Genomic DNA, 20,844 nt, shown 5'->3' with positions numbered 1-20,844 from the left:
TTTTGAATTTGTCTTCCGTGCGGTCGAACAAAATGTCATGCTATCGTACACAGCCATGCTGTCGCTTTACGGCAGCAGAAACTGACAGCAGTGTGTTTTGCTCCACGTCAAATGGTTGTGTTAATCGAAAATACGCTAAAAACGCACCCACAGGAAAAGGTTTATTTTGCATTTATTAGTTCAATTTTCTCTTCAAAATGGTATCAGTGCTAAACACCATTGACACCGGTCACGAAGACATGATCCACTGTGCCGATGTGGACTATTACGGGTTGCGGCTGGCCACTTGTTCATCGGATAATTTAGTCAAAATATTCGACATCAAAAACGGTGCGCAAACACTCGCCGCCGACCTGAAGGGCCACGGTGGACCGGTGTGGCAAGTCGCTTGGGGCCATCCCCGGTATGGCAACGTGCTAGCTTCATGCTCGTACGACCGCAAGGTGATCGTGTGGAAGGAAGCCGGCCCGGGCGACTGGACCAAATGGTACGAGTACAGCAATCACGATTCCTCCGTAAATTCCGTGGCCTGGGCACCGGCCGAGTATGGACTGGTGCTGGCGTGCGGCAGCTCGGACGGTTCGATTTCAATCCTTACGGCGAACGTGGAGGCCGGAACGTGGGATTGCAAGAAGATCCCCAACGCGCACACGATAGGCTGCAACACGGTCAGCTGGTGTCCGGCAACCGTCCCAGAACCAGCCTTCGACCAGCGTCCCAGCAAGGCGAACGTTTCCGTGAAGCGGCTTGTATCGGGTGGTTGCGATAATGCCGTTAAAATCTGGAAAGAGGAAGGCGACCGCTGGGAGGAAGAGAAACGGCTCGAACTACACTCGGACTGGGTGCGGGATGTTGCGTGGGCCCCGAGCATCGGCATGCCGAGACATCAAGTGGCCAGCTGCTCACAGGACCGACGTGTTGTGATTTGGACGAGCGACGATCTCGTCAGCTGGCAACCGACCGTTCTGCATAACTTTGATGATGTCGTGTGGAACGTAAGCTGGTCGCTGACCGGCAACATTCTGGGAGTGTCCGGCGGAGATAACAAAGTCAGCCTTTGGAAGGAGACCAACGAGGGCCAGTGGATATGCATCAGTGAAGATACCAATAGCGCAGCCGGGGCAGGACAGAACAATTTCATACCGGAACAGAGAACACTCTAGACATCTAGACGCAATGCATCGGGGCGGTATGAATATATCATTTTGGTTGGCTTGTATTCCATTATTTCTGTATAATCAATAAAGTAATTTTAAAATATTATCGAAACCGTACATCTTACCGTTTTCGATGGCGTAAGTTCGGCAGGGAGTGAAGTAGCAAAATAATCCACTTACCGCGGGATTTGATAAAAATCCGTTTTATTGCATTTCATCCATTCACGCTACACATCGGCGATAACGATAGGCGTACTGGAGATGTACAAGCTTGCCGCAAATACAATGTCCCGTTTGATCGTGTTCGATGCTTCCTCCATTTTGCTATGCAGCACTGGATCACCAATGATGCGGGCGACATCCTTCACATTGCAGAGCGTCTCGTTGAGCTGCTGGATGCAGCGCACGATGATGCCCTCCTTGATATCGGTCAGCGTCATGATCTCGGCGAACGGTTTGTTGCAGGCCCACTCGTATACCACCTCCACCAGGCCAAAGTTCAGTTCCTCCTTCTTTGGCCCATCCGTAACCATAAACTGTTGCTCGACGCGCCGGATGTCGTTTTCTACCTCCATAAATTGCTTCACGGCCTGTGGTGATAAAAGATGAAACGGATAACGCAATGTATGCACGAAACAAAAACAAACTGTGGTACCTTTTGCAGAGTTTCGGTGAGCGTTGGCGTGACATCGGTTTTGGCCTGAAATACCAAGCTCGAGAGCAGGGCAGCAATTTCAGCTGGTTGCAGATCAGTCAAGATGTTGCGCATCACCAGCTCCGTAATCATCAGCTCGTTCTGGCCCATCTCGCAAGCAACGCGTCCCTTCATAGCCACTAGAAAAAGCAGGGAAAACATAGTTCAGAATGCCTTTCAGCGCGGTACTCGTGCATCATACCTTGCTGCATGTCGTCAATGTACTTGAGCTCCTGCAGCACCTGCAACTTCCGGCAGTAATCAGGGTACAATGACATGCTTTCGTAGGACACCTGGAACTTCAGCTCTTCCAGCTTCCGCTCGAGCTGCTTGCGATCGTAAACAAGTGCGAATTCCTGCTCGAAATTGGCTATGTTTGTGTACGGGAGCCATTGCGTCATCCGGCCCAAAGCCACCTTAAGCTGTTCCGTTAGGGTTAGGTTTTCAAGATCCCGCGGGAAGCGCACACATTCCAGCGTACCGGTGGCTGAACCGGTCTGTATTACGGACGCGTTCAGCTCGGCCAAACTGGCCACCGCCTCGATAGTCGTTTGAGACGGAGGTGAATCGTAAAAACGCGGAATGAGCCGTGTTTCCCAGCTACGAATTATGCTGCTGGTATCGCATTTTATCACATGCTTCGTTACTTCGAGCACATTAGCGGGTTGCAACGTCAACACGCAATGCCCACCAACACCCTCTGGTGAGAAGGTTGCGTAGGGTAGTGCGAGTGACAACATCCGGTGCCATAGCGGGCCGCGATCAAGCGTATCGGCAGGAGCGTACGGAACCGCGGATTCGTGATCCAACACGAGTACGGTGAGCTTCATCTCTTTGTGTGACTGCGTGGATACCGAGAGCAGTATGCCCAACTTGTTGTAGTGGTTTCGATCCGTAACCAGCAACACGCGTCCCAGTTTAAGCTCGTTTATCGCCTTCGGTTGGCAGAGTTGTTTAGGCTGATAAAAGCAATTGAACAAAGAAACAATATTAGCGACAGAAGGACTCATTATGACTATGAACATTTCTCGGACATGAACAGAAAGGGAACTTTTACTTACGAGCAGTTCATCCCACAGCTTAATGTACTCATACGCGGCATCATAGAATCCGCCCAACGGTGCCAGATGGTCACCAAGCTTACTCAAAGACGACACCTTCTCTTGCACTTTGCTGAGCTCGAGTTTGCTCTTCGGTAGCTCCTGTCGCTTCCCAAACTCCCTGAAGCTGTGCAGCATCATGTTCTCGACCGTGACCAACTCTACCCGCAACAGGTACAGCATCATAGCATACGTAAGGCGGAACTGCGACTCCAATCGAATCGGTTTGCCCAATATCATCGTGTTCAGTTCGGCGTCGGTCGGGATGTTTTGTTTGCATATTATGATCACTGTACCGGTTTTGTCGAGACCACGCCGACCGGCACGACCCGCCATCTGCGTGTACTCCGACGTTTGCAGTGTGCGTACGGCTAGCCCATCGAACTTCCGCGTACTATCGAAAACGACCGTCCGCGCGGGCATGTTCACGCCCATCGCGAACGTTTCCGTGGCGAACAAAATTTTCACCAACCCACGTGCGAACAGCATCTCGACGATCTCCTTAAGGATCGGCAGAATACCGCTGTGATGAATGCCGATGCCCCGCTCGAGGCAGCTCTGCATTTGCAGCACCTGCGGTAGTGCACGGTCGGGCGGGATCAGTCGCTGCAGGCACTGCTGGAAAAAGGAAGTAACGGCGTACTTTTCCCGTGCCGTCGTCAAATCACAGGACATCAGTGCTTCCGCGTTGTTGTCACAACGGTTGCGCGATAACGTGAACGCCACCACCGGCAGTTTATCTTTCTTCTGTAGGTAATCGATCAATCCGACCCAAAGTGTCTGCTCTTGTCGCTGGCTGTACGGACCGGAACGGCGACCCGCCGGACCTTTCACTTGCCGCGCTTCGCAGCTTTCCTTTGCCTTTCGATATCCTTCCTGGAGAAACTTGCTGTGTTCGTTCACGATCAGGAACGAATCGTTCTTCGTCTTGCCACCGAAACCGGTGTACAGGTAGTGCTCCAGTGGTACAGGCCGCTTTGCCGTGCTCACCACATAGACGCGCTTTTTCTTCGTCTTACCCACCCAGTTCGCGAATTCGATCGTGTTCGGAACGGTCGCACTCAGCATCACGATGCACACGTGGTCGGGAAGCAGGATAAGTACCTCCTCCCACACGTGCCCCCGGTCCGAGTCGGTAATGTAATGCACTTCATCGAAGATCACATACTCAAGATCACGCGTTATGTCGCTGCCACAGTACAGCATCGAGCGCAGGATTTCGGTTGTCATGATCAGACAGGAGGCGGTTGGATCGACCTGGATGTCGCCCGTTATTAAACCGACGTCTTGAAACGTGGTTTTGAAGTCACGATACTTCTGATTCGATAGCGCCTTTATCGGCGACGTGTAGATGGTTTTGGTCATGTGCTTCTTCGACAGGGCGATCGCGTACTCCGCCACCACAGTCTTGCCAGCGGAGGTGTGCGCCGCCACAAACACGTGGCTGTGTTCTTCGAGTTTAAGGATTGCCTGTTTCTGGAAAATGTCCAGCTCGAAGGGGAATCGGTGCGCCATAACGGGAATTTTGACGTAGAAATCATCCACTGGTTTCGATATATCGAGCATTTCGGCCCATTCGGCCGAATGTACGGCGGTATTACTGACGGTTGAGATGTTCAGCACTTGCCCACTGGGTAGCTCCTTATCCATCGCCAGTAGATCCTCGTCGACAATGTCGACAGATTTTTTACCATCCATTGTATCGTCCGACTTTACTTCGGTGGTCTCTTTTTGTTGCACTACCGGCTCCAACTCGAAACCGTCGTCGTCAGCAATCGCTGACAGAAGATCGACCACACTGCCCTCGGCCGTGTGACCCGTTTGGTCATCGACGGAGGTTACAGATGGAAAATCAACTCCGGAGATGAACCCAGGTGGACAGGTTTTTAGGTTTGTCTCAAACATCGGACTGCTCGGTATACCGGCAAGTACGGTTTCCGGCTCGTCGAATCCGCCTGGCCAGAATGGAAAGTAAGAAGCCGATCCTCGCGCTGAATCGAGAGACTCGGTGGGCTCACGTTGCAGCGACATGGAGTTTTTGGCGGTTGAACCCGCATTCTGCACCATCGTCTCGATGAAGTCTAACACCTTGCCGGTTTCCGGGCACCGGTCCGGTACGATACGTGTGATGATTGGTGCGTGTGGTATATCGTACAGCTGCTCTACGGCTGGAGTACGTGGCATAAAATAGGGCTTCGGTTCGTGTGTCGGTATTTTGGGCTCGAGAATGAACGCCCGCAGCACATCGTCTGTATCGTCCAAAACTGGGGGAGGTTTTGTCAACCATTCCGGCTGGAAAACAAAGGAGCGCTCTTAGCGAACTATAGAAAATACGCACACCGGGTAACTTTGCAGGGGCAACCTTACGTTGAATGCCATCTCGTACGATTTCGTTATCAAATGTTCGTTGAAACGCTTATGCTAATTTGTAGCACTCCTCCACGTTTGAGTATTTTTATGTTCTTGTTTTTAAATTTGCTTGTTTTGATCGAGCATTTCTGTTTCAATCATGCCGGCTCGGTTTATGCTCCACAGCCAAATACTTCATTTACACCACAAGGGTTAACGGTTGCAAATTCATGTACTATTTTTTCATTAGCTTTTTAAATAGCTTCAGTTATATCAGATAAAAGCGTCGAACAATCTTGTAGAATTCTTGGCAAAATTTATAGCTTCCCATTACATTTTACGACATGCGTTCCACGTGAGTAGCGAATATTTCAAATGCTAAATCGGCAACAGAAGTATTTTGCAATACAATGTGCAGCAGTCCACATTGCAAACATTCCATAGATTAAGTATAAAATGTTGACAATTCGTTTCTCTTTTTAAATCTTTGTTTAATGATAAAAAAGATTTTTTTAACAATTGAGCTGATTGAGACCTTGCATGATTTCGGCAATTTATTATATTTATTCAGCTCAAACAACACGGCAAAGATGTTTCACATATACCATACTGAATACGGATATAATCTTATTGGTATTAAAATGCAACCGCTTATTACTGGTAAATAGTTGGTATAGGAAGAAAAAAATTGAACCAAAAATCAGCAGCTACAATACGATTCACAGCTTAGTAATCCTTTATTTAAAACACAAATCAGTCATTCGTGGATAAAGATTTTCATTTTTCTTTTGTTTCGTTTGTTTTTTTTTTGTTAAACATTTCACTTACGTTCACTTTTTAAAATCACAGCTAAAGAAATAATCCTCATCGAAAACTGCATCATAGTTTAGGCTCGTTAACACATCCAATAAAACGGACCTTTTGAACCGACCTTCCCCGGCGGTAGTTTCCCAGCAGCTCGCAAGGAGAAACGCAACCGACCGGATCGGCACAAATAGGCGTGCATCGTTTCGCGACCAAAAACAGGTTATCGCGGATTTCCGGCTTGCTCTACATATCCCGCCTTCGCCTTTTCCACCTTTTCCACCTTGTATCGCTCTCTTCGCGCGCATTATTATGATGATGGCGTTCGCGAGCAAAACGTGCCATCGAAAAGTTAACTAATACTTAATGAATAATCAAAATATTTCATATTTAAATCGTTTTCTTCCTCTGCTGCTGCTCTTTTTTCTTTCTCTCTCTCTCTCTCTCTCTCATTGCTAGCATAGGACTTTGATTGGAACAAACCCGACCGTATGCCCGTCCTGCCATACCGGAAGACATTCAGCGACCCACAACGACGGACATTGGATTGGCGCTGGTTAGTGACGGAACTTGACTTTCCTCCATCACAACACTCCTCCACGTGGGGATCTTCACCGAAAGCCTAGAAAGTCCGTTAGCCGATCGTTCAGCGCGTCCAACCAGTGAACGGTGCCTTTTTGCTTGCTGTTGACCTTAAGCTCGTTTGTCGTATTAGCCGGTAAATATTCCTCGGTACGTATACAGAAGTAGCTGGTAATTGTGGCACGACACATGGGACACCGGTCCAGTTTGGCTGTGGAGAGGAAAGACGTCCAAAGAAAAAAAACACCCCTTAAATTAGGTGGCCATTTATCCATCTTGTGCTCTTAACTAACGATCCCGCGTTGGCGAGAGTGGTTTGCAAAGAAAACCCCGCCACTCAATTCCAGCTACGGATACTTACAGAAACAAACCGCACAGATGCACGTGTGTCGGCACGGTAAAAGCGCCCGGGAAAGCGGAAAATAATGGCACACGACGCACAGCTGCTCCCCGACCGGGCAATCGCGCGGGGCCGAATCGGAACAGAGCAGCGGCTCATTGTTGCCGGCGCAGGCTACGGGTTCGGCGAGGGATAGGGTACCGGTCGGGACGGAAGATCCGGTGCCACCAGCGCCTCCACTAGCGGTCGATCCACCATTGCTACCGATTCCCGCCGCCGCTTCATCCGCCGTCATTGGATCCCCTGTGGCCAGGTACAGTTGCTTGGAATGAGAAGAAGATCAAGGAAAGAAACGTCATTAAAACCGTGACCGAAATGTGACGGGAAACCGATATGAGGACCTTCCCTCCCCCGGTCCGGACGGTCGAAGAGTTAAACAAAACGGAATGGAAAATGGAAAAGTCGTGTTTTTGTGTGCAATGCAATGGCATTCACGCAATGAAAATCAAATATCAAAAACTATATTATTCTAAAACATAGTGCCTGCCTTTCGTAACGCAAACCATTTGGACAGGCGCCAAACCCTTCGACGGTCCCCGGTTCGGAGGTGATTGTAGCCTTCCTTATAGCACCCCCGACGACCCCCTCCTGCACATTTAAATTTAGTGCGATTTTTTATCCGCACATATCCGCCGTTTCGCCTGTGCTGTGACCTTCACCATCGCAAAATCACCAACCAGCCAGAACCCAACGGTCGATGTGTTTAACAGTCGTTCTGCCAAAAGCTACAGGCCAACCCTCCGAACCCCCTCCCCCACCCCACCTAGAGCACGGGAATTCGAATGTTATTCGAATTGCGCGCGCCAACGACTGTTACACGAAACGCGTTCGCCGGTTGTTGTTGATTTCTTGATTTTTTTTCCTTTCATCTGTCAGCGGCCAAAATATGGGCACACGACCCACACGCCCAAGCGCTAGGCCAACTAGAGTCAACGGCTAAACACGCGCATACCCGAAAAACCCAGCCTCCCTGCGGCCCAAGCTTGGTAAACCGGTATTCCCGCGTGGATCCGCCACGGCTGAGCAATGAGTTCATTTATCTGCCACCATCGGCGGGACGATCGAGGCGGCTCAAGGTGCAGCTGGAAACCGGAGCCGGAGTGTTAGCTACCCCTCTCCACCTCGCCTGCGTTTCTCCCCCCAAGAAGGCAGTAGTGGGGTGGGCGAGTCTTGGTGCAGTTTCATTACTACCGTGGGGCTTTTCGTCGCTCGATTGCCACATGTTGCCCATGAAAAAGAAAACTGCACAAGGGGCGTACAAGACATGGGGAGGGGGGGTGGGGGGTGGGGAGCGGGAGTGTGAAAAGAAAAACGAAACCTTCCTCCGTTGCCTTAACCTGCCAACACTGGCCAACGGTGGTTGGCGGGAAACTAACGACACACTGGCAGCACAAAGTCTTGTCTTGCTCGGGACGGAGTTGTGGCTGTTCCGCCGATGCCGGTGCGGTTGTGTTTGCATTCTCGATCTCAATACAGCCACCCAGAGCCACCCAGATGGGGTGAATTGAACTGTGAAGGTCGCGTCACACTCGCGGTAGCGTACAGTTCGAGTTCTTGCGTACATGTACTGGTCACGATGTTCGGTTGCGCAACGTCGCGCATCCATCAAAACTGCGTGCCGTGCTGTGTGTTTGTTCTAAGCCCGCTGCGTTTAAGCCACAAATTCCGTTTGCCAATTAACGTCACACGACGTCGCTCGAAATGGATGTTTGGCGGGCGGGTTCAGGTTTAACCGATGGATCGTTTTACCTGTCCCTGCGTATAGAGACGATCGGAGCGCGGTTGATGCCAAGCCTGGCCGCGGGTTGTTGCGGCATTGCTACTCACCTTTAAGCAGGACAGTTGACCACTCGCTTGCTTTAAATATTGGGCCAGAATCGACGTCGGCAGCGGGCAGACGGGATCCCGCAGATGGACGACATTGACCAGAATGACCTGCGAAAATAGTGCGCGGGGTGAAAATTGATTAGAAAACGGATAAAGATTGCTACGAGTTATTGTTAACTAATTTTGAAACCAGCCTAACGTCTTGATTTATCGTATCCACACATTCACTGATTATCCAGTTATGAGTTCAAGCACGAACAGTGTCAAACGTATGAGCGACAAGCTGGGGCAATAATGAAGCATTGCAAGTCTTAAGCAATATTCACTCTCTAGACATCTTAAGACACATACATTTTTTAGTAAAAAGTTACGGTTTTTTTAACCTCTTCAAGTGAGTTTTACCTCGGTGAAACCGCTGCAACAAGCAGCAGCAGCCTCCGCAAGGCCACCGAGTAGTTGGATTAAAAATGAATAAATCAATCCGCGGTTAGTTTACCGATAGATCGCTGTTAGCTGAGTCGATGGATTTTCCCGTGAGCCACGGGAGCATTCTTATACCCCTTTTGCTTTGAGACGAACCGAGAAGAACGAAGCAAACCAACGTTCCCGCATTCCTTCTGATTTACGTCAAAGAATGTGTCGCTTTGATCGATATTCGGTTAGCCGACAGTTCACATCACATCGTGATCAGATCCTTAGTGTGACATTCGAAAGAACCGGCGTGCGATAGATTCGACAACGAACCGGCTTCACGAGCTGGCCAAATGTGAGAGACCCACTTAGTCGTCGTTATTCGGCACTCAATTCCGTGTCCATTTGGGACCCCGCATACACCTCCTCCACGCTGTGCGACTGTTCCCGGTGGAATCGTCGGAATGCATGTGTGCTGACCAGCCACCGCCCCACCCCCTCTCCTTCCTCTCCCCTCACCCAAAAGGCCTGCAGACAAAAACAAAACGCCAACCGGCCACCAGAGATGAAAAGGAAGGATGAACTCGACGGCAGGGACGCAACGCAAAACGCGTGTTGTAAGATCACTTCCAAACCGGTTCGTGGGTCTTGCGTTGTGCGATCGTAACCGTTGAACGGAAAGGAAAAGGACACATATGGGTATTATGACATTAGGTTGCTATCGTCCCCGGTCCCGTCGTGGTGACATTGGAGAAATTTGTCCACCAACCCAACCCGTTAGGTGAGTGGCCAGGGAAGGCAACTAACTTCCGCAAAGGCTAACTCACTACAGAACCTGGCGCTTCGGGTTTAACAGAAATAATAAAAAAGGCCTACTATGGTACTTTGCACCGAACGCCGCTGCAATGAGCCGCTGTACGAAAGGTTCCGGCTTTCTTCGGTGGTTGCGCTTGCGATTTTGGAGGCAAACAAGTGCCCTAAACGTACCCCGATTACACAACCATAACTGGGTGGGGTACAAAAAAACGGTAGAGCAAAACAGAAAAAAAAATCCCAAAAAGTGCGTCTCTGCTCGCTGGTGTGCTTGGGGAAAGCACTGGAAAGAGGGAAGCACTCTTAAAAAGAAAGTGAAAAGCTGCGCGCATAAACGAAGCATAAGCCAAGGCGTTTCGGAATGCACGTGGATCCAGCCGATACAGATAGTAAGAAGATGAATATGTGTCCCCACCATCAGGTGTCGACGCAGGCTCAGTGAAAGTATGCCCTTTCGTGCATGCCTAGATGATAGACTTCCCCCCCCCCCACACACACACACACACACGCGGATGCCAACCCTAAGGTCCAGACTAACCGGTGGGTTTCCTTCTCATCGCCATCTTCCGATTTAGTTCGTGGCCAACTAAAGTTGTATCACCTCTCTCTCTGTTTTCTCTCTCTACGAAATGAGCATGACACTTGCTTTGACGGAACGGGATCCGCATCACCGCGAGACGAACTACGCTTTCCCTCAGGGAAAGGGAAACTTTCACGCTGGTTTTTTCAAGATGGCCCCCCTGTGGTGAGAGCGCCTCATGATGAATAACCGTTTGTGGATATATTTTTTTGTAGTTGTTTTGTTTTGAGTCGTTTGTTGGCCTATTTCGGGTGATTAATGCTTAGCCGAACTGATGACCGGACGATTGATTGAACGGACGATCATGCCACACCAAGGAATCTGCGACCCACCCCTTCTGAAACGGTGAAGGACAATTCCTTTCTTATCGACCTACTGGCGGCACAGCGTGGAGAAAGCGCTCGACAAATAGTACCGGCCAAGTAACAGCAACATGGTTGTAACAAGGATAACGGCGTTCCGTGGCTCGCGAGAAAAGAAACCAAACCAAACAAGCTACAGCGCGTAATTACGCAAGAATGAGAACCCGTGTTTGCCTTTCTCCGTTTCGACCCCTTTTCTCCGGCCGGTTCCGCACAGCTGCAGAATCAACACCGGCTCTTGACGCGGGCGCCACTTTTCGGCCCCCATTTGCACGACCAATTACCGTGTGTCCGCGGCTTGAGTTTCGGCGTGTTTGTACAAAAAACCCACTTCTCCGAACGTTGCGAACAACCGACGGAAAGCCCCAGCGCATCACATTGGGAGTCATTGTAGAAGCCACGCAAAGGTCTCCGGCCGGAACGACAGGGTGCCTCGCGAATTCGGTTGTTTGCATATGGAAACGAGGAAACGAACGCGGGGCGTTATTTTTATGTAATCCGTTTGCTCTCTCCGGGATCTCCATACAGCGTCACCTTCGATGGGGCGAAGCAACAACAAAAAAATGATCGGGAATGTGGGACAATCTCGAAACGGGGGTTTATTGATTTTAGCATTCACGGACCGAGGTGAGATAGGAGAAAGAGAGAAAAAAAAGAAGAATATATCGTATTGCCAGCGAACATATTACTTAACACCCAATTTATGCATACACGCGGGCAACTTCCAGACGAGCGAAGTGCGGATGGCAAAAGGAAATGCAAAAATCAATAGTTAACAGCAGAGGGAAGGGAAGTTATCATCCCACAAGCTTGAAGAAGTGACCGCTCTCGTAACACCAATCGGTGACGTACAGGCTACGACTTCCTTTTTCGGAGGAGGTCATCTTTTGGGCCAGAGAAAGTGATCCATCGTAACGCGTAATGGCGATGTTGCTTTTCTCCCTGTTGCTCCTCGAAAAGAGCAACCTGCTGAGCGAAGGTTCTGTACGTTTTCTGTGCAGAACATCTCTGCCACTTGCCATGCATTTTCCGGTGGGAAGTTTTACTCAAACTGCTAGGAGACGTTAAGTGCGAACTTCTCGTCTCTTTTTACTTACTGTTTCATCTGGATGCAGCAACTCATCTGGTTCGGTTTCGCGTATCATAAACACCACTAGCGGGTACGCTAATCGAGGAGGAGCTCCAAGGATCAGCGGTGGTTTCGGTGACTGTAGAGCAATCACGTGCTCTGAATGTGGTTGGCGGCATCTGTATAAAAAAATACATTACAACCGTTAATAATAGTTGCACGTAGTGGACACGAGGATCAACATGAAACACATTCTATGCCGTGTCGACGCCCATTTTCCAAATCATAAATCATAATGCTTTAGCTCCTACTGTGCAAATCAAAGAATACCGTTATATGGCATGAAAATTCATGAAATTCAACGACGACGACTACGGCGTCATGTGATTCCGTAAAACAAGCAGTGAAGTCCGACCTTACGTTAGTTGCCAGTTGCTGACAATAGCTGGAGTCCACGATGTGCGAGCTTGATGCGTCCCTTAGATCGTTCCACGTTCTCCACAGCGACACGTGCAGCTCTCGTATCGAAACACCCCAAAATGCTTGCAGCGAGTACCTCACCTGACTGGACACCGCTAAACGCACCTCTGAAATGAGAGAAATGGTATGGTGGTTGTTTATTGAGTTATGAGTTTATTGAACAAGAGGTTAAGTCTAGGCTTGCGAGACATTTACGCATAAACTGTACACCACCGGCTGTTTTGTCCAAGGGCAAATAAATAAGAGTGCCGTTAAACTCGTTTCCAAGTCCTGGTGCACTGTTTAGAAAGTGAAAATAGTCGAAAGGTTGACATGTACCGTGCCCCAACGATTGTTCCTCATTCTGTCCAACTGCTCGAGCTAAACCTATGCGGTAGTAAAAAGTCAGCCACTTCAGCCTGTGCCACAAACTCTCGCGATCCCAAGCGAAGGGCGAAACACGGTGATCACCCATGATCATCTAGTACCACGGGAAAAAAAACACTCCAGCGCTCACAATCTGAGGTAGCGATCGTCAACAGGTACCGTACGGTAGAACTTCCTCACGTGACACCGGTCACGTAGGTCACCACAGCCACAGAGTATTCAGGGAACTGGTATAACCACTTCACATGGCATGGGTTGCGATCGACACTAATCACCAATCTACAGGCAGTTAGAAGGTGGCATACAACGGAGGTGGAGTTCTAGGCGTAGATCACGGTACAACGATGCAGGAGATCGATCGTTTGCCGGGCATGCGGATGACTCAATGGAGCACTGGCGAAGTTGGTTCCGCGTGCCGTCCCGGGGAGACTTTAAAATGCGCAAGGTGGTTTACGAGGCTATTTCTAGCCGAACTAATTCTAGGTAAGCACATGCCTCAATCAGAAGGTGGCCGTTGAAAATCTCGAACCAAATCACGGTAATTTGTGAACCGCGTGCCATTTTGCATTTTGCATTTTTACAGCCCACAAACCGGTGGGAGATCCGTCCCTGTCGGTCTTCTGTATGATGCGTATGAGCTGACGGTGTAAAATAACTGAAAAAGGTGCCTCATTTGAACGAATCCGTTAATTGCTCAGGCAAATGAAAACAAAAACTTATTAGATCCAATGCCTTTTAACTACCTTGTGTTTGGAGGCGTATTTACAATGGAACTCTCACGTTCAGGCATGTTCCGTTCAATACCCTACCGTTCAACCACAAACGTGGTTCACGTGCATTTAGAGACTATCGTACAGCAAGATCCCGTGCGTCACGGCTAGTGTAAAGGCTCGTTTATTTCCTACGAAAGGCGGTATCAATTTCAACGAACATTTGAAAGCACTTGGTACGATGTAACGATATAATCTATTTTTACAGCCTAATAATAACAATGGTTAATCAAAAAAAGCAATAAAACCAACCAAAAATTAAAAAGAACCAACATCAATAGCGTAAAAATGACCAAAAATCAAAAGGCGTTAATTAGTGGGCATTGGTAAAGACAATGATTTTGAAGTTAATAGTAAGATTGAACAGAACTGCGAAAAGCAATCTCTAAATTAAACTTATGAGCAGGAAGCACTTTAGATCTAGTTCTAGAGAATAAATTTTTTGCATCATTTTAATTTTTAATGCACATCCGTTTGAGTCAACGTCCTTGAGGTGCTCGTAAACCTATGTCATATGTATCCTCTCTTGCAAGCTCTCAGAGATCTCAGCGTTCTTGGACATTTTTATTGCTTAAGCGAGCCGTACGGTTTCCTGCACCGCGATCATATTGGTTCTATATAAAAGCATCCCCGACCTCTCTCCCTATTGCGATCGGAAGGTCTACTGTGTGTGTGTGTATGTGTGTGTGTGGCTGGCTTGTCGATCATCGGATCGTTGCCACCTCACGTTGCAACACCGGATCGGAAGAATTCGATCGGGCACTCTCCGAATCCGTCACGCGTGTAGTGCGCGTCACGGCGTGCTTCTTATGTCACACCAGAATGGTGGCCCATCCGGCGGCATCCTCCCACTTACCATCGAATGAATTGTTTCCCGCGTCGTGTAGCCGAAATGTGAACGGTATGTGGACCCGGGTCATTTTCAGGCGTGGTACGTGCACGTTATGGTTCTGCTGCGTTACATTCGATGGCCTCAAAACGTCATCGGCCTGTACTCGAAGTATCACGGCGGCCCTGGAAGTAAACGAGCGTATGTGAGCTTTTTTTTCTTTTCTTCTGCAGTTCGCATTGGACGCGTGTGAAAGTGTGTGTGTGTGTGTGTGTGTGTGTGTTTTTTTTTACATATTTTCCACACCGTAACGGCGTTGAGACTTGGAGTGCGAAAAGCGATGGAAAAAGACGGCATAGGAAAGAACAGAAGGAAAGAAGCGAAACGAGCCTCCACACCGAAGGACTAACGAACCAGAGAGCCGGGCATTGAAGAAATGCATCTTGGGCCGTGCGAGTTGAGAGTGGCTTTCGTTCACAAATACTCCAAATGGTAAAGGTAGCGAGATCATTTGTGGGGATTCAGATGGTCATGCAGTTGAAGAACCGTTAACTGAAGACACTTAGGGTCTGCCCTCATCAGAGATGCTGCGACCTCCAGCAAACCGTCTTTCCATACAACGGCGACTCCTTGAGCTGGTGCGTTCAGGGTTGTTTCTCTCGTGCGTTTGTTCCCAGGGCCCTTCGCAAGACGTCCTCGATACCGGTCGGTGGCCGTTGTTTGACCTCTGCGCAGGCGTGCCCGTCTCCGAACCGGTCAGTCGGTTTTAGCCAGCACACTTGGCGTCAAATAATTATCCAAACACGTGTGCACGTGGTGGGTACGTACTTGAACGAAATCGAAAAGGATCTCGCCAGTACTACGGGACAAAGAGCGCATTGCCTCATCTCATCATCAGCTGCGGGTCGTTTACAAAACCAGCAAATCATTCGATGCGACAAGTGGCCAGAAGACTTACCACCGGTTCTAGGGCAGTGGTGCGAAAAGCCGGCAGCAACTATCCACCATACTAACTGGATATCGGAGTCCATCGGCCGATGAGTCTCACGCAATGTGACGAAACACCGCCATGGAATAATACCACATGGGCATGTGGTGCAGCATTGCGAGAAGCTCATTGCAAATGCCGATCGCCGGCAGCAACATCCTTCAGGGTGGGAGGGTTTTGCAAATTCAGCCGGCAGCAGCAAACCACAAACGAACGAGAACGAGAAATCAGTCCACTGGAAGCTGAGCCCTACCCTCGTGGGGCTCTTCCGCGCCTGTGTGCCAATGATTCACGACAGATCGTCCTGAGCCGGCTGCAACACACGGTTGTTCGATCGCGACACACACACACGCACACACGGATCGATCACCGCGGTTGAAGTTGGCGACGTGTGTCTGCGAAATCGCTCGGTTCGTGCAAAGTGACAGCAGACCAAACCAAACACACGATGCTTGGTGGGCATCGAACAGGCCGGCAAACACCGGTTTAAAACCAAGTCAAGGCCGATCGCCTGCCCGCTCGTTAAGGTGTATGCGTCGACGGTTCCTTTTTTTTCTTTTTGCTTATTTCACTCCGCTCTTGACTTCTCGACAACGGTTCGACCGGTGGTGGGCTCGTGACGCTTGGAGCATATTGTGATGACAGCGCCTGCCGTTGCAGACACTGGTCCAGCGTGGAGATCGTGGAGATCGACATTCGACGCTGCCAGGCTCCCAGGCTGCAACATGTGCACGAGAGCATCGCATTCCATTTTGCGGCCGGTGTCAGTAGAAAAAAAAATCGCGAGTGCAATAAAAAATGGCTCTCTTGAGGCACGCAAGAATTCAAGCGATAGAGGATTTGAGAGCCTTTAGATGTTGCGCAACAGCGATCATGATCATGATCGATATTTTCTCCACTTGACTCGCAGCGAAATATGTGACCGATTGGTGGCATTTGCTTTATTTGAGACAGCGACGCTTTCGATCATCGATGCGGTACGGTAGGTGAGATGTCTCATCCGTGTGAGATGATTACATCTCATCAGAGAAGTTGCCGGTGCTAGATGATCCTACGATAGCTCGGAAGAAGCACATTTTTTCCACCGATCTCATGCTCCCAGAATGCAAATATGAAGTAACGTCAAATTGTTCCATGCTCATTGTTCCATTCCGTTGCTTCCGCTGTGTCGGAAACGAAATTTACTTCTCGATAGTTGCCCACCCGAACGTAAATTCCTGACTCCACGAATACTTTGTGTGGCGAGAGACGTTAAAGCTTGAGTTAAACTAGCCTCCCGCACCTTAGCATCCGAAACCCCACCATTGGCGCCATCGGTTTAAAATCCTCACCGCCAACGACTTCCAGACTCATCGCGAAGAGGGTTGCGGCTCGATGGTTTTAGAACACCGGGCGATGCGCGTCGTTATGCGGAAGACAACCGCTGGACCATTTTATGGTTACGTGCGGTACACCTTCGCTACCAACACACATGCGCGCGCGCCCGCACATCTGCTGCCCCTGCTGTCAATTTATGGCCACGTTCAAACCACGGATGAGCGGCACGCACGCACGCACGCGAAAACCCTTTGGGTGGGGGTGGTAGAATGGACGGCCTAGTGTCTCCCTTGGTACTGGGTACGGCCATTACGGTTAGCTTCACCGGCCCAGGCTTGATAATGAAATCATAATAATGCCGGCACAACAACGGCTCTGACGTGTGAGGCGACAACACCCTTTTCCACCCACCGGGTATTTGGATGGGTGGTGTGTCATGATGATGATCGTTAATTTATGCTACCCACGGTCTTGCCCGCAACCCGGCCGGCTGATTCGGACCCGGACTGGAACGAGCTTCGAGGGTGCCGTGGATGGTTGCAATCGGGAGTCCGGCAAACGGCAACCCCAACGGACGTAGTAACAGACGACGGCAGACTCGAAGAAGCATTGCCAGTTTTGGACAATTTTTTTTGCCTCTTTTTCGCTTTTGGTTCGTTTTGCTTTCAAGGACGCGAACGTTGGTGGTAACACGCCAGGCACGAACATGGCCACGCTTTGGTCAACGTTCTTATCGTCCGGTTTGAGCGTTTTGCACACTACGCTCGTTTTCTTCGATCGTGCGTTCTCTATCGGTGCTGTTCTTTATTTTTTTTTTTGAATACATTTCTGCAGGCATTCCACGGGAGGTGGGATTTTTTTTGTTTGGAAATTAATCACAAAACGTTTGCTTGGACTCGAGATGTTTTTGAGATGGAGAATCACCATGCACGATTGCACGTGGGTGCAAAGGTGTTGGAACATTGGTCGACAAAAGGTAACGGCGGATGGTATTTTTCGGCTGTTATCTAATTAATGATTATTGCGTTGAAAATAAACCGAATTGTGATCGCTTTTGAGGCAGTGTAGTCCTGTTATCTTTAAAAGAGCCTTGTTTATTTTTAGATTTCGATTAAATCCCTCACGATCGCGTTGCTTGCAAGATGAATATATGCTTTGGTAGATGTTTTTGTTTGCACGTTCTTGTTGCTCAGAACGAAACAATATCAGGCACCGATGTTGAAAGCACTGACGAATCAAGCATCAGACGAAAAATGGTAATGGAAACCATCGAAAGTCACCAGGACACTTTTGCATTCGAGCGAGCTTCTAACGCAAACGAAAGGTCAGAACTGGCAATCGACATTTTCATCGTTCTCGTTCACTAATTAAGTTGCCTTAAGTTGCGCCCATCAGCCGAGCTAATCTCGGCGCAATGGCCTACAGAGAAACGGTGCCTTCTTTGTGCTAGACTGTGGTTTGGAAAATTGTTTAACCATTCTTCGATACGATTTAGCACAGCTGCTCACTTAAATGGAAACCCCAAGCGCCTAAACCGGTTGAGGTACATGTGATCGATACGCTCCTATCGAGTGCCGGAAACCCAGCGATGGAATCGCGATCGTATTGGCGAAGGAACCGAAAAATGTCGCTGCTACGATAAAGCGTCCTTGAAAATTCCGTTCCTAACCCCGGAAGTGAACCGGAGCATCGGGGCCCTATCAATTTACGTGTAAAAAAGACCACGTGGTGGATCGTAAAACTAGTTCCTCCTTTTTTTTATGGTGATCTACTGAGTTTTTCGTCGGAAAGACAACTTCTCAAATATCGTTCAAAAAAAAGCTCGCAATCTCGTCAAAAATTCGAATAAAGACTAAATGAGGTGGAAATTTACCTTGCCTCCTTTAAGCGAATCATTAAATACCCTACTTAACACGCTCTCTTTTGATCTCAATCAACTTCCCCCCCCCCCCCCGCTCTCTCACTCTCTCTTCCGCTGTTTTGCACTCGTTCGCATTTCTCGTCGTTTCGGTGTGGAAAAGTGAAAATCATGAATGTGATCTCCGCAAAATTGTGTTCTCTTTTGTTCGATGTAGAGAAAGGTACTTACTTGATGAGAAACATGATCGTGGCTCCGATGCACACGATCACAGCCGTGAGCGGTAGCAGGTTGGTGATTTCCGCGGCGGAAAAGGCTAATGAACTGAACGCACTCATCCTGACTCCACCGGGTATCCTTCGCCGCACAGCTAGACTTTCTCTTCGAGCAGTTGTTCCAACACTGGGATGTCTCTCGTTTTGCTGCTAGCAAGCTTAACTTATTGATTCGCTTCTGTATCTGGCCGAGACGTGATCGCTTTTCCATGCACACTGGTTCGCATCCGGCGCTGCGTTGCCACAAATCAACCAACGCACCCGTGCATCCAAAAACGCACACTCAAATTCGCATCGGCGCGCGCGCGCACACACTAAACGAGCACTAAAACAATAAACGAAACGAAACCAAGCTGCCGTGCGATGAAAACAAACAAACGCGCAAATGCGACGAAATAACCACGCGACAACACGATGCAGATCCCACGCTCTCGGTTCATCTGCCCGCGCACAACCCAACGGAACGTTATTGATGGCTGCCGACTCGCATCTGCCGCGGATCACAACAACGATCGCTCGGGTGACGCGACGCTCGGGTTTCGAACGGTCGGAAAAGAGAAAGTAGCCCGAATTCAGACCGTGTGTCGATCGCACCGACCAACAACAGTAGCCCGTGCTACGGCGCTTTGGCTGTGTTTTTTTTCTCCTATCTTCGCGCTCTGATCTGCTTCGCAAGATGACTCCGCGGCCAGCGCTTTCTTTCCTGCAGCGCAGAGAGCAGCGAAGGCGATCGGAACTGGACTGGTGGGGAGTGCACGCGTGACCTTCCTTCTGTGCCGCTGGCTACCCGACCGGGATGATGTTTTCCCGTTTTCCGCTCCTGCGAATGGCGCGCAATTTCCAATCGGTTGAACTTTCGCGCGACGCGTTGGTGGTGTTCACCGTGAGCTTCGGCCTGCAGCACGCTCGTGGATGATGTTTTTTTGTTTCTGCTGTTCTCGCTACGTAGAAATGTCTCCGGTCGGTCACCCCCGTGGATGCAACGCCACGATCGCTTCACCTTTAGCGTGTATTAGAGCCAACCAACACGCGCCGTTGCGATCGCCTAACTGACACAGCGACTGTTTGCGATGAAACTGAACCGCGGGTTTTCTTCGGACGTACAAACCGACACCGCGCGGGTTTGTGACGCGTTACGCACTCAAAAACAGCACCGTTTGCGGTTCTGGGGTGGTTTGCTGCAAGATCGTCGACTGGAGGCCCGATGCTGCTGCGCGAGTGCAGTTCAAGGGAAATACGTTAGACCAACGAGGCCAACGGCTGCAACTACTAAAACGAAGCCTGCCAGCGTAATCGGTACATCGCTTGTGGCTCTCACCAGCGCTGAAACATAACTGAACTGCGTGTGCGTGCGTACCGGCCCGGTCGAGCTGGCGGATTGTGCTCCCCCGTTGGGGCTGGTCCGGCCTTCCCAGCCCCCGACTCCGTACTGTCTCCTACTTTTTCTCTCTCTCTTTCTCTCTCTCTCCCTCGCTCGCACTCTTTCTCTCTTACTCTGCGCCCGCGCGATCACTAAGGAGTCTGTTCTCGATCGGATGAACGAACGCGAGTGAGCGAGCTATCCCACGAATGATCGAGTGCAGCAACCAGGGGGCCCAGTCGGTAGAAGAGCTCACAGGCAACAAGCTCCGTTTTCGAACAGGATCAAACAACCGACCGGACTGGGCATCAAAGGGTTCGCTTTTGTACTGCCGCTGCTTAATGCGCTTTTCTTTTCGATTTTCTAATGCTTTCAAAACGATGGTCGATGCATTATCAACTGCATCCAGGTGAGGTGCATCGATGCATCGAGGAGTCTGGTGATTGCGATATT

The 20,844-nt window shown here is 49.6% G+C and overlaps 3 protein-coding genes across 3 annotated transcripts; 1 reads left to right on the top strand and 2 right to left on the bottom strand.

Annotated features, from left to right (window-relative positions):
* The first annotated feature begins 197 nt into the window (after positions 1–197).
* LOC128731500 (protein SEC13 homolog) lies at positions 198–1,249 on the top strand. The gene has a single exon (XM_053824626.1). The coding sequence runs from the start codon at positions 198–200 to the stop codon at positions 1,161–1,163; it is 966 nt and encodes a 321-aa protein (XP_053680601.1). The 3' UTR covers positions 1,164–1,249.
* A 135-nt stretch (positions 1,250–1,384) lies between these two features.
* On the bottom strand, positions 1,385–5,330 carry LOC128721619 (SKI2 subunit of superkiller complex protein). Its single transcript, XM_053815392.1, has 5 exons — positions 5,319–5,330; positions 2,913–5,243; positions 2,054–2,810; positions 1,813–1,991; positions 1,385–1,747 (listed from the first exon to the last, which is right to left on the bottom strand). The coding sequence occupies exons 1-5, from the start codon at positions 5,328–5,330 to the stop codon at positions 1,385–1,387; spliced, it is 3,642 nt and encodes a 1,213-aa protein (XP_053671367.1).
* A 727-nt stretch (positions 5,331–6,057) lies between these two features.
* Positions 6,058–19,112, bottom strand: LOC128731008 (cell growth regulator with RING finger domain protein 1-like). The gene is made up of 7 exons (XM_053824103.1): positions 18,988–19,112; positions 14,621–14,778; positions 12,564–12,735; positions 12,177–12,327; positions 8,914–9,021; positions 7,048–7,348; positions 6,058–6,897 (listed from the first exon to the last, which is right to left on the bottom strand). The coding sequence occupies exons 1-7, from the start codon at positions 19,092–19,094 to the stop codon at positions 6,716–6,718; spliced, it is 1,179 nt and encodes a 392-aa protein (XP_053680078.1). The 5' UTR covers positions 19,095–19,112; the 3' UTR covers positions 6,058–6,715.
* Between the last annotated feature and the right edge of the window lie 1,732 nt (positions 19,113–20,844).

The sequence above is a fragment of the Anopheles nili genome, chromosome 2 (genome assembly GCF_943737925.1).
Source record: "Anopheles nili chromosome 2, idAnoNiliSN_F5_01, whole genome shotgun sequence".
NCBI classification, from domain to species: Eukaryota; Metazoa; Arthropoda; class Insecta; order Diptera; family Culicidae; genus Anopheles; species Anopheles nili.
Note: the sequence above shows the minus strand (reverse complement) of the source record. Positions and strands in the feature narration are given on the sequence as shown.